Below are 14,868 nucleotides of genomic sequence, written 5' to 3' on the forward strand. Positions count from 1 at the left end.
AACCTGGAGACCCGCTGCAACCAAACTGGTGCCAAGAGGTGGCTATTTAGCTAATAACCATGAAAAACATGAGCATCTTGCAACGAGACAGGATTGTTCTCAGGATCTGGTCCAGAGCAGAGGCTGGAGCGTGGTGAGCACAGCCACGTTGGGACCCTTCAGCATGAACAAAGTGAGACCATGAAGGCTCTTCACTTAGAGCAGCTGTAAGAGGTAGGGCAAAGCCACCGCACTGCCCAACGAGGCTTTAGCTGTGCACAACGGGGTGCCAAAGGTTTGCAAAAAACTTGCTTGGCTCTGAATCTGCATGTTAAGGGTCTCAGCTCCCACAGGCTGCAAGCGCCTCTTCCACCACCCCAGTGTGGCTTGGTTTGCCAGCAGCAAGACCCAGAAGACAGATATTTTGCCGAGAACAATCCCTGTTCCCACTTAATTGCTTTCATCATTTCCTAAAAGAATATGATTCATAGAAACGAGCTATTTGGCCACCAAGGGGATGAGCAGCCTTTGAAGAGCATGGGCCTCCAACATCCCTGGTCCTGCTGCAGGGAAAAGCCTATCAAGATATGGTTTTGTTGCATTGCAAAGGATACCAGCAGCAGCAGAAGAGATAACAGTAATGAACAGCAGAGAGAGGGCTGAGCAAGACATTAGTAGGGTGAAATCCTGCCCTCCAGCGACAGCCAGAGCTGCCAGGGCTCATGAGGACAATCTCAAGGGAAAATGAGAGCAGAAGGTACTTTTCTTCCCAAAGTTGCAGAGGAAACATGGAAAAACTAGGGAGAAATCACTGCAGGACTGGAGAGGAATTAACCCTCTGTGGGTTTGCAGGCAGGAAAATGGCCACTCGACCAGTGGTGACAAGGCCAGTGACCTTGTTGCCCATTGCAAACGTCCCTGTGCACAGGCTTGGGGAGACCTTCTGCAGAAGGTACAACTTCCCAGAGCACAAGTGGAACATGAGGGATGAGCAAGGACAGAGCTACCTCTTTGTAGGCACCAGCCCCTCAGGGTGGAGGACCAGCAGGTTGATCCCACCTTGGTGACCAACACCTACCTCAGACCAGTCACCAGTTTTCCACTGGGGGCACAAGAAGTCGCTGCATCGCTGCACTGTCAGCTTCTCCTGCTGACTGCACTTGCTGTCATCCAGAACATCATTGTAGGTGTTCACACACATGGCTCGCCGCCGCCGCGTGCCCCCGCCGCAGCTCTTGGAGCACTGGGAAGGAGAGACACCGAGTCAATACTTTCTGCTGCTCTATTATGTCCTGAAAGCCCATTTATTCCCTTCTCCCACCTTGCAGTCAGGACCGTGAAAAGACTGCAGAAAAGCTCCAGAAGAACAATTTGTACTTTAAGTAACAGGTTGTTACTTTATATATTCCTTTAAAAATCCAATTCTGCTAAGCTTAATAAAATCTCGCAGCAATGAGTTTCACAAATTCATTTCGGGTTATAACCCCATTATTACTTTTACAAGTGTTGCCTTTCAGTTCTCCCAAATGGCTGTTACTTGTTCTCATTTTAGGAGAGATTAATTCTCTCTAACCCCCTTCACCCTGCCCTCCCTGGAAAGTCCCAGGCTCATCATTCTCTCAGTGCTAGGTCTGCGTTCAGGAATATTCTTGGCTATGGAAAATTATTCTGCTAAAAAGTGTAAGGGAAACAATTTTCAGAAGTTCTCTGCTGATGGTAACACATCCTTCTGACTTCTGTGATGGGAGAAGACAGCCAGCAAGGCTTAGTGTAACAAAGACAGAACTTGGGAGGCTTAAAAGTGTAAATTCATTGCAGTGGAAAATAGAGTACCAAGCTGATTTGGACTGCAGTGTCCTCCAGAAAAAAACAACAGAAGCAGGATCACTGTGGCCAGCTGTTATACGCTGTGTGCAACCTAAACAGCCTGACGGACCCATGTGAGGAGGAGACAGTGTCTGCCGTGCCGCTGAGCATCCCTCACCTCTGTCCAGGCCGAGTACCGCCACCCTCCCACGTTACAGTCTCCAGTGCACTTCTCCCTCGTGCTTGGCTTGGGCTGGCTGTTGCAGAAGCGATCGTCAACCTTCTCTATCTTCCCCTCCAGCCTGCTGTACTTGGAGCAGTAGATCTCCAGGGTGCGGTACCCCAGCCCACACTGGGCCGTGCACTCGCTCTTCCTCGCGATGTGCCACCTGAGCCAAGGAAAGTACAAGTCAGCTCTGGTGCAGCAAAAACCTACGACCCTGTGAAGGCACCTGCCTTGGAGAGGATCAGAAGAGGCAGAAGGAGCTGTGGGGCTCTGGATCTCTGCAGGTAATATACTCAGGGTTGTTTATTGACATAAATAAGGAATATACACTCTTGAACTGGAAGCTTGTGCTCTTTACAATACTTCCCAATGTTTTGTGGCTTCCAAAAACCTGAGACAATTAAACCTGGCATTGCTTCTTGCAGGGAAGGAACCATCACCAGGTCCCTCTTACAGCAGCAAAGCCACATGTGACCCTGTGGGACCACACAAGGCAGCGAGGGGAGTCCATGGCCAAGCAAGGAGCAGAGCTTTGAAGGCTTTCCACCCCACATTCCCCTGCAGGAATTCCACCTCAGATTCTAAAAACAAAAAGCTGAAAAATACAGTGTCAGAAAATGATCTGCACAGGCTTGAGAGGTGTGACAAGGCATTCTGTGAGGCAGGACACCTGCAAAACAGTTTCAGCTCTCTGAAGTGTGAGCAAATTACTTGCTTCAAGACACATGAGCCCCAGAAGCATCAGTGGGGATTAGGGTAGTTCCCTCTGGATGGATGGGCTCCCACCTCGGGATACACCCCTGCTTTACATCAGCCCTGGCCCCAGCTCTGGCAAGAGATGCTGGACACGAGGCCTCACCCAGGGAGATGTCCTTGGGGTGAACAGCAGTGGATTGCCCTTGTTTGACAGGGATGGCTCTGGAGAAGGTGGCAGTGATGTCCCCACAGGTCCTGGAGACCCCTGATCTGCTGTGAGCCCCAATCCTAAGCCAAGAGAGCAAACTTCAGCACAGCTCAGAGAAGAATAAGATCAAGGGGATTTGGAATCAATAGCTGCTGAATGGCGGGAGCACTCACATCCCTGCCTGCTTTTCAAACTCCTGCATTTGCCCTTCTCCAGTTTCCAACCTTTTGCAATAGCAACAGACGTTACCTCGACAACCCCAACCTACAGCCCCTACACAGCCCTGTGTTTAACCCAGCCAGAGAAACCCCTCGGGAAACACAGCCATCTGAATTGCTTTACCAGCAGCCCTTTAATGCCACCATATTTAAGCTCCAGAAAGGAAAACAGATTGCTTTTTAAAGGAAAATGGGTTGTAATGATTTAGGCCATGCTCCATCAATTCAAGCTCGCCAGGAGTTGTCTGGGGACAGCCTCAAACCCACGCTACACTTAAGCCTATTCTTCGCTTTAAGCAGATGATGATAAACCCAAGTCTTAGTTACTCTTTTGCTTTGAGCATATGTTTTTCCCCTCTTTGCAGGCTGTTTGTAGGATGGTGTTGAGCATTTCTGATCCAGGCAGATGCAGATTTCAGGCATTGTATTGTACAGGGAGATTTTTCACCATTAGGTGTAATTTTGTTTATAGTTAGCACTAGTTTAATGCAACAAGAGAAACATGAACATGTAGAAAAGTGTCTCTCAAAACAGAGCTGGCAGATGTCAATCCCTCTCAGTTGACAAAGAGGCAACTGCTAATCCTTATCTTTTTAAAAAATCTAATACAGGCTGTTGAGAAAAGGAATGATGGTGAGAGGTGAAAGGAAAGAGGAGTAAACAATAAATATACGATGTAATGTATACACTCGGCTGAGTAGAGTGCACCTTAATTCACATTCTGTGCTACAAGGCTCCGTGATGGGGTCAGGCTGGGGAATTCGATCACATCGCTGGTCTGACACTGTGAGCTGATCTGACTCTCTCGTGCACACGGGTTTCCTTTTTCGTTCTCCTACATAGAAAAAAAAGAAAAAAAGCACATTAAGTCATACAAGAAAGCAATCAAATCAGTTATTTCTCTTCCTCCTTTCATAGTAGCAATTAAGAGATATTTAATTATGCTTTTACATCTCTTTCAGAAACAGGGAGAGGGGTTAAAGACCCTTGAAGGAGAGCAGAAGGGGTTTAATGCACGTGAGATGGACACAGGCAGAGCTGCAGCATGCCTGCAAGGGCGGGCTCTGTGCATTTAGTAGGCGGGAATAACTGGATGTCAGACCCAAAACAGACACTGGTACCTTTTGCAGCCATAGGAAACACCATGTAAACTTTTCTGTGCTTGAGCTTCCTCACCTGCAAGCCAGGTTGCAAGGCTCACCTGGCTCAGAGGGGGCTGCGAAGGTGCTCTGCTCTGAAACTGAGATGCAGCAGAGCAGTGCTACACCTCATACAAGAACATCTACAGCTACAGCCCAGGGAAACAATGATGCCCATAACGTAAGAATCTCAAAGAAAGCAAATGGAGCGGGATTTAAGAGCATTGCCCAGATCCCAGATGAATCCAGGACTAAACTGTGTCTTCTTTAAAGCCTTCCCAAGCACCCACCTTGGCAGAGCTTACTGCAGGGCTGCCACGGGCCATACACATTCCAGTAAAACTGCTGAGGTTTGTCCTCAATGGGGATATTAAACGTGTAACGAACGTCAGGATTATACAAATTACCCACGGATAAAACCTGGGGGGAAAAAAAATGAAGCAGAGTAAACCAACAGACTTCACTGCCCACTCTTTTCAATCCAATAATGCTGGGCAGACTTTCCACACGCACAACATATACTTCACCTGAAGCGTTATTTCTTGCTCAATCCGATCTGTAGAATTAATCCTTTCAATAGTATTATCCGATCCACTGTATTCGATCACAGCATTCCCAACTTTGATTTCCCTTTTAAACATACTGACGACAAAGTCTCCATTTAATATAAAGTCTCCTTGACTGTTAGATAAGGCTGCATAGGTGCAAAAAACAAGAACTAAAGACGCAGAATTAACTCATACGTACACAATAACGTGGGTCATGCGCTCTCAGGGCTCCTTTTCATTGGGGTGGGAGGAAAAGCCTGCTGGCACTCTCAAACAGAAAGGATGTAAAGAGAGCAGCAGAGCTCTTACAGACACTGTGCCTTCTCCTTTTGCTGCTGGAGAGCCTCATTAAAACGAAGGCTGAATGCCTGAAGTTGTTGCTAAATAGTTCACCCATAACCCAGGGCAGAGAGACACTCAAAAGGCATGCTGGGCCAGCTGCTGTATGCAGCACACACAGTCTGTATCCCCTCCTATACCACAGAAATAATCCTGCCCAAATCTTTTTGTTAGCTCTGCAGGCTTCCCTGTTGTTTCCAGGTGTGTTCTTAGGGTAAATATATGTACCTTAATTGCCCAAACACCATTTTCTAGTAGAAAATTACAGGGAATTTGGGCTGTATCTCCCCCTTTCTCTCCCTCTCCCTCCTCCCCCTGTACTTTTTATTACTCCAAATCTTAAGGTATGTGAAAGCACTGAAGGCTTAAAGCCTAAATGCTTTATAAAAGGAACAGTTTCCTGAAAACAGCAGTCTGCTGCACAACTTCACACTAATGCGATTATGTAGCTAATTTCCTAAGTTAGTTTCCCCACCATTTCACCCATCACAGCTACATTACTACAAAGCCTCTGTACTGAAAAATCTAAACTTAACACCAAAACACCAAAGGGAAAGTTTTTACACTGAATGAAGAGAGATAATGAAGCAAAACACTGCTTGGTAGCAAATAGACATAGATGGAGGAAAACTCACAAAGCAGACGCTATACTCAACCAAATTCCACACTTTGGAGGCTTTAATGTCATTAAGCAGTAGTAAAACTCATTAAAGGATTCCTTCCCGTTTACTGTATCTCCTACAACAGTAAGTACACATCTTGGACTTGATGACAATATCAAATTCCTCCTAAATTGTTAAGCAACTACAAGGTTCACAGTACTGAGGGCCCAAGATTTCACACTCAGTGAGCTGCAAAATAAGCGGACACATGCACACTTCGCATTTGCTTCTAGTCAGGCCTAATGCGAAGAGATGCTTTCCCAGCAATATTAAAGCAACATTAAAGAAGATTTGACTTCATTGCTTCTCAAGAAGATTAAAGGCCCTCCAAGAAGAGCTGAGAAGTTCTTTGGGGCTCCTTCTGGGGTGAACCAGTTTGAATAGGCACAACGCAAAGAAGATTGTTTTTCCAGAAAAGATGAATAATGAAACATATCTCTCTCCCCCAGGATGGAAAAACCATCACATCTCAGTAAGGTTTTCTTGGTATTAATGTGCATTTGTGCTGCACCATCTCGTTTCATCGCTGTGAACGTGCAGAAGCGATGCAAGGCGGCTGTAAGTGAACGGCCGCGTGCGTGCAGGGACAGCCAGCCTTGCGTGACCCCACTCTGGGAATGAGGACAGGGAGGACCCACTCAGCTTTTTGCCTGCATTCAGGGTCCAGCCACATAGATGGCATTTCAGAGCAACAGCCAAAGCTCTCAGCCCTGTTTCCCTTTGGTGCACAATAGTCCCCTCCATTTGTTTCTCGAGTGAGTTCCTTTACTTTCAATGGGCCAGGAACCACCAGCCTCGTCCTGTTTTTACTGTACCCAGTTACAGCGAGCACTTAGGCTGAGCCCCATTTCGCCAAAATGCTCAACAACACAGGGTTGTTGCGAGATGAAACTAAGTGCCCTGCTCAGGGATGTGAATACGAGACCCTGTGCTACCAGAGTGCAGCTGGGGGTGCCAGGCATGGGGTGGGTAGAAGAGAATGAACAGAGCGAGAAGAGCAGCCATCTCCCTGCGACAGGGACCCCCTGCTCTGTCAGCAGCCTGAACAGACTCTGAGGGACACAAACAGGGTTTAATGGCAAAACCAGCCTTCAAGTGGCAGGTGCAACATGAGTCACAGTGTGCACTTGTGTTATCTCCACTACTGAAACCAAACAGAACTCGCTGTGGGGTGAATTACTGATCAGCATAGTTAAAAAAAGACACATGGCCACGTTAAAAGCAGACATGTGTGCAGCTGGCTGGTCTAACACAGCACCACAAACATTTTCATGTGTCTCTGGAGATGTACCCACAGATTAGAGAAAACAGTGACTACGAATGCCCAACAGCCAAAGGCCAAGCTATTGTTAGTTTTAAATCAAACCAACATCTTTGGTGCCAGGTATTTCATTACAGTTACATATCACTGTCAAGCAGGGACAAGAAGGGCTCTGTCTAAGTGAAATCGGAATTATTATTCTCAGAGGAACAGAAAATAGTGTTTAAATCAAACCAACATCTTTGGTGCCGGGTATTTCATTACAGTTACATATCATTGTCAGGCAGGGACAAGAAGGGCTCTAAGTGAAATCAGAATTATTATTCTCAGAGGAACAGAAAATAGTATCTCTTTGGATCTGTTTGTACACACATCTTTCAGGGTATGGCACATTTACTCTCCAGCCAAGGCAAGGCGACAGCAGAGATGTGTTAAATTGTGATGAGGAGACTCCAGCAGAACTTGTTGGGTTCCCAGCTTAGTGCCTCAGCTCCCACCCACAGCCTGAACTTGATACCCAGCCCCAAAGATACTCTAATGGAATATTTCTTATCATCTAAGAGCTTTCCAAACTTTTCATCAAGGATGGCATGAAAAAAAGAAGGAGCAAAATAAGGCTGAATGTTCGGTAGATGTACGATACCCAGACCTAAAGATACTCTAAGGGGATATTTCTTATCATCTAAGAGCCTTCCAAACTTTTCAGAAGGATGGCATGAAAAAAAGAAGCAGCAAAATAAGGCTGAATGTTCGGTAGATGTACGAGCTAAATTCTCGAAAAGAAAACATCTCCCTTAAACAAATTCTTCATCCTCCCTAGCAGAGAGCAGCCAGTAGATACATCACCACAACCAGACAATAAAGCAGAGTTCTGGACTGAAACAAGGGACTGCAACTCACCCAGGTAGTTGTCATCCTCTGGTTTCCCTGAGTAACTGTGCTGACGCACATCTATATTAGTTGCACCAGCTGGGATGCGGACCACAACGTTATAGCCTGGAAAAGATTTAACAGAAAGTCAAGGCTATTACACAGATATTTCATTTGCTTTTTCGAAGGAAAGGGAAATGAGGAAAATTATCTCACATTACACAAGCCGATACTTTTCATTTAGGGATAGCATAAATAGTTATAAAATGGAATACGCGATAGCTAGAAGGATTTTGCGTTTTACGTTGGTGTTTTTGTAGATTAAGTGTGGCAATGGCTTTTATAGACTTGCATTTTTCACTATAAAGTTTTTAGTAACAGATTCTTACCATAATGCACCGTGTTAAATGTGCCTGCAACAGTTTTGCACGAAGAATTATCCCCACCACAAACACCACATTTATCTCTTCTTGCTTTTGAATTCAGCACATGATCGCATCCAGCTTGCTGTAAGAGAGAAATTGAAAAAAACTAGATTGAGCAAATACAGACTAGAACAGCATTTACAAACCTCCCAATTAAGGCACACAAAAGCTTTGTATGCAAAAGGCTGCCATGAGACAAATTGTTTTGCTTCCCCACATTTTTCTGCTGATTTACAGTGTGGCCATCCCACAGCATTTTCAAACAAAAGGCTTTTTTACAAAGCAAGAATCAGAACTGCCCCTTTGCACCAAGCGACGCCTTCGCTAGGGAACAGTTCTTGCATCGTTGTTCTCATAGAGAAGAGTGGGAAAAATAATTGTGTTCTATGGTCTGACTGGGAATAACCAGGGCAAAGCACAGGGGGAAGCATCATTTGGATTCAGGCTTGGTCCTCCACAGCCCTCAGTAACTTGGAGCAGACATGCAGACATCCTCCACGCACGGCTCTTCTGCAATTCTGGAGGTTGCCACAAGCTTCAGACCAGCCGGGGCTGATGGAGCTTGAGGATGCTGCTGGCAGCCCCAGAGCAAAGGGGATGGCGTATCAACAACCGGGTGGAGCAAGGTGCAGAAGTGAAAATAAAGAGAAGGGGAAATAATTACCCGGCAAAGGCCCTGCACACAGATGTCATTCGTGTCGGGACCACATGGCGTCCCATCGATGACGCGATCCCGCAGCTGGTAATACGCAGTATTTCCCGCCACTCGGCAGAACAACTTGCACCGATCCTTCATCAGGACTGGGGATGGGAGGGAGGAAAATCAGAAGCAGGTTATCTGAATGCCATCACCATGATGTGGTGATGCAGGAGGCAGGATCTGCATCCCCCCCGCCACTTACTGCCGCTGTATTTGGGAACCCAGCGCACATTCGTGGGCAGCCCGTTGATGTTGAAGTGCTTCCCATCGAAGTCAGCACACTGCTCATCCCGGAAATCCTTCTTCAGCTTCGAGCACGGTTCAGTGTTGCAGGATTTAAACTTCATGCGACGACCCACGCAGTATTTCCCACCGTTTTTAGGTCTGCAGAAACAAGAAAGAGGAGCCAGCTGGGATCAGGCTGGAAATGAGATGAAATTGCAGTTCTGCAACCTGTTCAGCACCGTCAGTATTTGCAACACCATTTTGATGACTCCATCTACATCTATGCATGTCTTCAACTAACATCCCAGACTGACTAGCAGGAAAGATTATGCAGGTGTCTGATGAAAAAGATATATGATATATAAGATAAAAGATATATGATGCTAAAAAGGGATGAAAAATGGAATATTTGCTCTCTAATGAATGAAGCAGTAGTGAGAGAAGCCAGAGAGGAAAAGCAACATCTTCCTCCTTGACTGGGGATTTAGTTTCACACCGAGGCATCCCATACGGGACCATCCCTCCACAATCCCATCAATTTTATGGATTTGGTGGCTGAGAGTTTGCATTTGATCTACTGGGTTGCAAATCACTAAGCATCATGGCAGAAAGGACAGAGGGCTTCCCTGTGGAGGCTGAAAGGCCAGGCAGCACTTAGTCCTTTAGGATTTCTAGCCCAAAATGGTAGAAATAGTAACACTAGAAACTTTAAAACAACTTTATCTCCACATATTCCAGAAAGCACCAGTCATGGCCAATAAATGCTTTACTTCTATTTTATAGTAAGATGACTCTGGAATAAACTGGGGAGAGCAATGTCATCCAAGCCACACAAAAGCCAGCGGATAAGCCTAGGAGAAATTCTCATTTTGAATTTCCTGACTCCCAGATTCAGTGCTGTAGTCATAAAACTATTTTTGTCCTTGTATGCAGACAGAGCCTTTGCCAGATAACAGCTCACTTTGGGGACTGAAAAAGCCTCTTCCACTCCAGCTGCTGCCAGCAGCGATCCAGGAGTTAGCTGCACGTGGACAGCATTGGAGGAGCCCAGCAGAAGGCACTTTTCTGGTGAGGACTTATTTTCTCCTATGGTAATGCTGTGAGGCAAGTACCCTTGGGATACAAGCTATCCTATTTACTGCCTGTCCAAAGGACATTTCTTCTGCAGCTGTCTATGTATATAATGAATTGTAATAATAAAATAGAAAAGGATGTGCCATGCTTTAAATATTCCAAAGAAACCCCATCATGCTCTTTCCTGAAACTATAACTGAAATTGGGAGGGCATGGTGGAGGCTTCTAGAAGCTACCACCATTAATACACATAATAAAAACTGCAGTAGCACCCAAGCAGCTTTGCTTTTCCCTGATGTTACAGAAGGAAAGACATTGCAATCTGGATGAAATGTTGGCAGGGTCAACTTGGGCAAAGCTTCAATTATCCAAAAAAGACAAATTATATCAACTGGGACCTGCACTAAGGGGAGGTAAAGTTAACATGCATGTCAGCCATCAGCATGGCAGCCTCCACCAGCTCTGGTGAGCCCTGGCTACCCCCTTTAACAGACCAGTTCAGAGGAGTCAGTGGAGGGCAAGAGCACCCTGAGCAGCCAGAGTCACTGTGCCCTGACTGCCTTGTGCCAGGGCACGTGTATAGGGGCAGAGAGTGGCCCTTGAAGCTCGAGATGATCTCTGTGTGCAGCTCCAGCCTCTGATGCAAAATAACCACTAAACCTACATCTTCTACCCAATCCCTGAACAAAACTAGTGTCTGTGCCAGCGAGAAGTGCAGATCAGAAGAGTGACTCACCAGACACTGAAGTCCTGGCACCCACATCTCCTGCCTTTCAGGATTGGCTGTGCCTTGCCCCAGGACCAGATGGCCACCTCTACCCCAGGAATGCTGGCAGAGCACATCTTCTAATTGAGTCCCCTTGGGAAGGAAGCCAGTTTGCACACTCAGAGACCCTCCAAGAGGAAAACCAACAAGTGATAAATGGGAACCACCTCTGCCCTTAGCACAGAGGTGCCCACCACAAGCTCTCCAAACTGCATGTAATTGGCATCTCATAACACAGACAGAAACCCCTCGCACATACATGAGGGTCTCTACACAGACTGACTCAACAAGCTCCTACAGTAGAATACAATTTTTTTAGCATCTCTTGAAGTACAGGCACATCAAACACCTACAAAGCCCAGCAGTGCTTGTTCCCCCACAAACAACAATTCTTCACTCCAACGTTTTAAAACTATTTGTGACTCAAGTAGCAGAGTTCCTGTGAAACAAATAGGGAGACAGAGACACACAGAGGAGCTTGCACTTGCCTGAAGACTACCTGCAAAGCAGGGAAGGGCAGGCAGACTTCCCACCACCCCACCAGCACCATGCTAGGGATGATCACAGGTTTGGCAGGAGGAGTTGCCTCCTCCAGCAGCCATGGGTGAGATGCAGAGCATCACCAACTACACACATGGGATTTTTCCTGCCAGCATCCTCTCCCTGATGAGGTTCACAGTGCCATGCTGTAGACCCCTCAAGTCCTATCCTAAATGCCAAGGAGTATAATTTGCCTTTAGGCACAGCCCGGAGCAATAGCTGGTGGCATCAGCTCTACTTGCTCCGAGGGCAGCTCTCACCTGTCGTCTGGAAACTAAACGTGTGTCCCTCGCAAAGGTTCTGGGTGCTCGCAATTAATTAGGCGCGTAACAGTGTTAAAAAGCCCAACCAACCATGCAGCACCTGGTGCAGATCTCAGTTTACAGACTGGTTTCACAGCAGTTCCTAGTGGAGCAAATCTATGACAAACAACTTGGGTTAATTTAACTGATTACACTTGGGACCACTCCAGAGCTAACCCAGCGCAGCAGCCCCTGAGGACAACGGCTTTTCCTGCAGGTTTCCCACCGCTGGAGCCCATCCCACAGACTATTCCCATGCAGGCACATTATCCACCTCCAGCTACAAAGGGACATCTCAACCATCTCACTACAAAGCACATGGGGAAACTTCTCAACTGTGGCAGCAGCACACTCCAGAGCTCAGTGGGCCCCAATCATTCATGGGGGAGTTAACAGGATTCACCATTTATATTTTGAAAGCATTTATACTGCAGCAGGACTGTTGCAGTTTGACAAATGCTCTAAATTATGCAAACCTCTGCTAGGGCATTTCTTCAAAAAAACTGTAATTACAACATTTTTATGGTAACCACATCACTTCCAATATAAATCAATTTAATTAAAATGAGACTTTTAAATATTAAGTTAGTTAAGAAGAACATGCAGGAGCCTTTTTTTTTTTTTAAGTGTATGCTAACAAAATCCAAAGATCTCAAGCTACTGTATAGTTTCCTTTTCTCTAGACATGACCCGTGAGATTGAGATAACACTGAACACATGGACACACGACAACCTGAAGGATGTTAAAACTTGCCATCACGTTGCAAACTGTTGGCTTTGTAACTGCGGCGGTAAATCTCCCCACAGCCAGCATTTGGGGCTGAAGGACACTCACACTCCTGACATTTCAGAACAGCCCCAAACCACCCTGACAGTTTTAGGGTGTTTTTAAACCAGCATTGCTTTTCACAGAGTCTGAGTAAATGGAAAGAGCTGACCCTGAGAAATAAGTCAGCCTCAGACAGTATCGATTTTCAGTGTCATGAAGAAATACGGGATACTTCACACTATGTAATATTTTTATGGATGATCATCAATGATGTATCGCAGAGACAGGAGGGAATGCAGTGCATGCATAGAAACCTCCTTGTTCTCTCTCAATTTCCCTTCTCTCTGAATCATCTATTTGATCAACTGATGGCTGCTCTGGACCCACTTCCGATCTACTGGAACTCCCCTTACAAGCTCCTGCACACCCCAGCTTCACCACATTCCTCCCAGCTCAGGACACAGCAGACAGGGCTGGGGAACAGCAGAGTCTGATCCCCACTCCCACCGCATCAGGTCTGAAATATACAATGCTCAATGCATCATCTACAATGAGTAACCCTGAAGGCTTTCACTTGCAGACCTTAAGGCATCACCTCCCAGTGGTCCTGGAGCACCTGGTAGAGGCACCTCACGGAGAATCCCTGTTTTAGGGGTGCTTTGTTTGTGCTCAGCCCCATGCTGCTGTGCCTAGTGGCACTCGGGCCCCCACAATGAAAGGACTGACTGTGGGGTACGTGTGTTCATCTGGACATCTGCCTATGTGTTTATGCAGCCACTGCAGAAAATCTGTGAAGCTCGAGCATGCACAGATCAGTTTGAGATCTCCTTCGCAGCATCCTGGGAAGCCCTGAGACTGAGAATTGGTTACACATCCTGCCAGTGACTAGCACAGTTATGAGCAGGCATGTTTACGTGTCAAGCTGAGACAGCTTTCAGCACAGGTGGATATTTTTGTGATGGACTAAAATGCAGACGTGATCAGACTTGCATCCAGAGATAACACTCCTCCATGCAGAAAGCCATTCCTGAAAACAGGGCTCCTGGTATTGACATCTTATGAAATATGCCTTTTCCCCATAATTCTGCAGCTATGCCTTGCTTTGAAAAGCAGGGCTTACACCACAGACCCCCTACGTGACACGCTGAAGCCATGGGTTTTGTCTGTACCAGCCAGCCTCAAATTCCCAAGTGGGCAATCTTGGTGGGAAGGGTCTGGTCTGGTTAGCTAATACATTCCTTCAGAGTATGTCAAAACACAGTCTGCTGCTGCTTCAGAGGCTTACAGCTTCCTGCAGCCCTGCAAGATACTTGTCCCCACAGGTGTCGGAGCACATTACAAACACAGGCAGGAACTGCAGCCTTATTTTCTGTATTGTGGTGTGGGGAGGTTCATTTTCAATGCCAGGTTTAACACAATATTTTATTGGCATGCAAGATACTGCCTCAGTTCTTTATGCACAAAAAAAAAAAATCTTAAACAAGCTAAACCGTCTTTGTATATAAAAGACTCAATAAAAACTATTTCAGATGTTACTCAAGACATTTGGGTTGGTTTTGCTGCCTTCTACAACACAGAAGAAACAGAGACTACATCTATTCTGTATATTTTTGCAGTACTTTGAAAAGCAGGAGGCAGGAGAGCACCCAGCTGTATCTCACCCACTTGCATGGTCTCAGCAGCCCCATGATAATGGGGACGCAGGCAGTGGGAGCCCAGGCTACGATGTCAAATTAAGGGAGTAAAACACCAGAATTGGTGGATGGTGCTAGGACAGACAACTCCCTGTGGAGACTTCACGAGGGGCTGTAGAAGAGGCCAGTGCCAGCTACACAGCCCTCGAAAAGGGGCCTGGAAAATAAGCACGATTAATGACAAACGCAGGGGATTTCACAGGCAGCTTGGTGCCTAGCATATTGCAAATCCCAGCCAAAGCAATACGCCTCAGGAAAACACCAGGATACAAACCACAAGCTATAACAGAAGATGGAATTTAAAATCCATTGACTAGCCTTTAGGATAAAGGAGATTTTCTACCACAAAAAGCTATCAGTCCAAACAGATGTCTCTCCAGAAGACGGGAATACTTCTCACTGACAGCATCCAAAGGTTCAG

General features: G+C 46.3%; 1 protein-coding gene across 1 annotated transcript in view; it reads right to left on the reverse strand.

The window, feature by feature from the left end:
• Positions 1 to 14,868, reverse strand: part of ADAMTS9 (ADAM metallopeptidase with thrombospondin type 1 motif 9) — a gene marked incomplete at both ends in the record, with an annotated part of 64,549 nt that overhangs the window by 24,787 nt on the left and 24,894 nt on the right. Inside the window, 9 exons of the mRNA XM_029085745.1 lie at positions 1,058 to 1,222; positions 1,964 to 2,174; positions 3,842 to 3,968; positions 4,563 to 4,692; positions 4,800 to 4,966; positions 7,983 to 8,078; positions 8,342 to 8,459; positions 9,042 to 9,178; positions 9,280 to 9,461. Of these exons, the coding sequence (XP_028941578.1) occupies positions 1,058 to 1,222; positions 1,964 to 2,174; positions 3,842 to 3,968; positions 4,563 to 4,692; positions 4,800 to 4,966; positions 7,983 to 8,078; positions 8,342 to 8,459; positions 9,042 to 9,178; positions 9,280 to 9,461 (1,333 nt within the window). The remainder of the gene's footprint in view (positions 1 to 1,057; positions 1,223 to 1,963; positions 2,175 to 3,841; positions 3,969 to 4,562; positions 4,693 to 4,799; positions 4,967 to 7,982; positions 8,079 to 8,341; positions 8,460 to 9,041; positions 9,179 to 9,279; positions 9,462 to 14,868) is intronic.

This window comes from Antrostomus carolinensis, unplaced genomic scaffold, assembly GCF_000700745.2.
Source record: "Antrostomus carolinensis isolate BGI_N321 unplaced genomic scaffold, ASM70074v2 scaffold29010, whole genome shotgun sequence".
Lineage (NCBI taxonomy): Eukaryota > Metazoa > Chordata > Aves > Caprimulgiformes > Caprimulgidae > Antrostomus > Antrostomus carolinensis.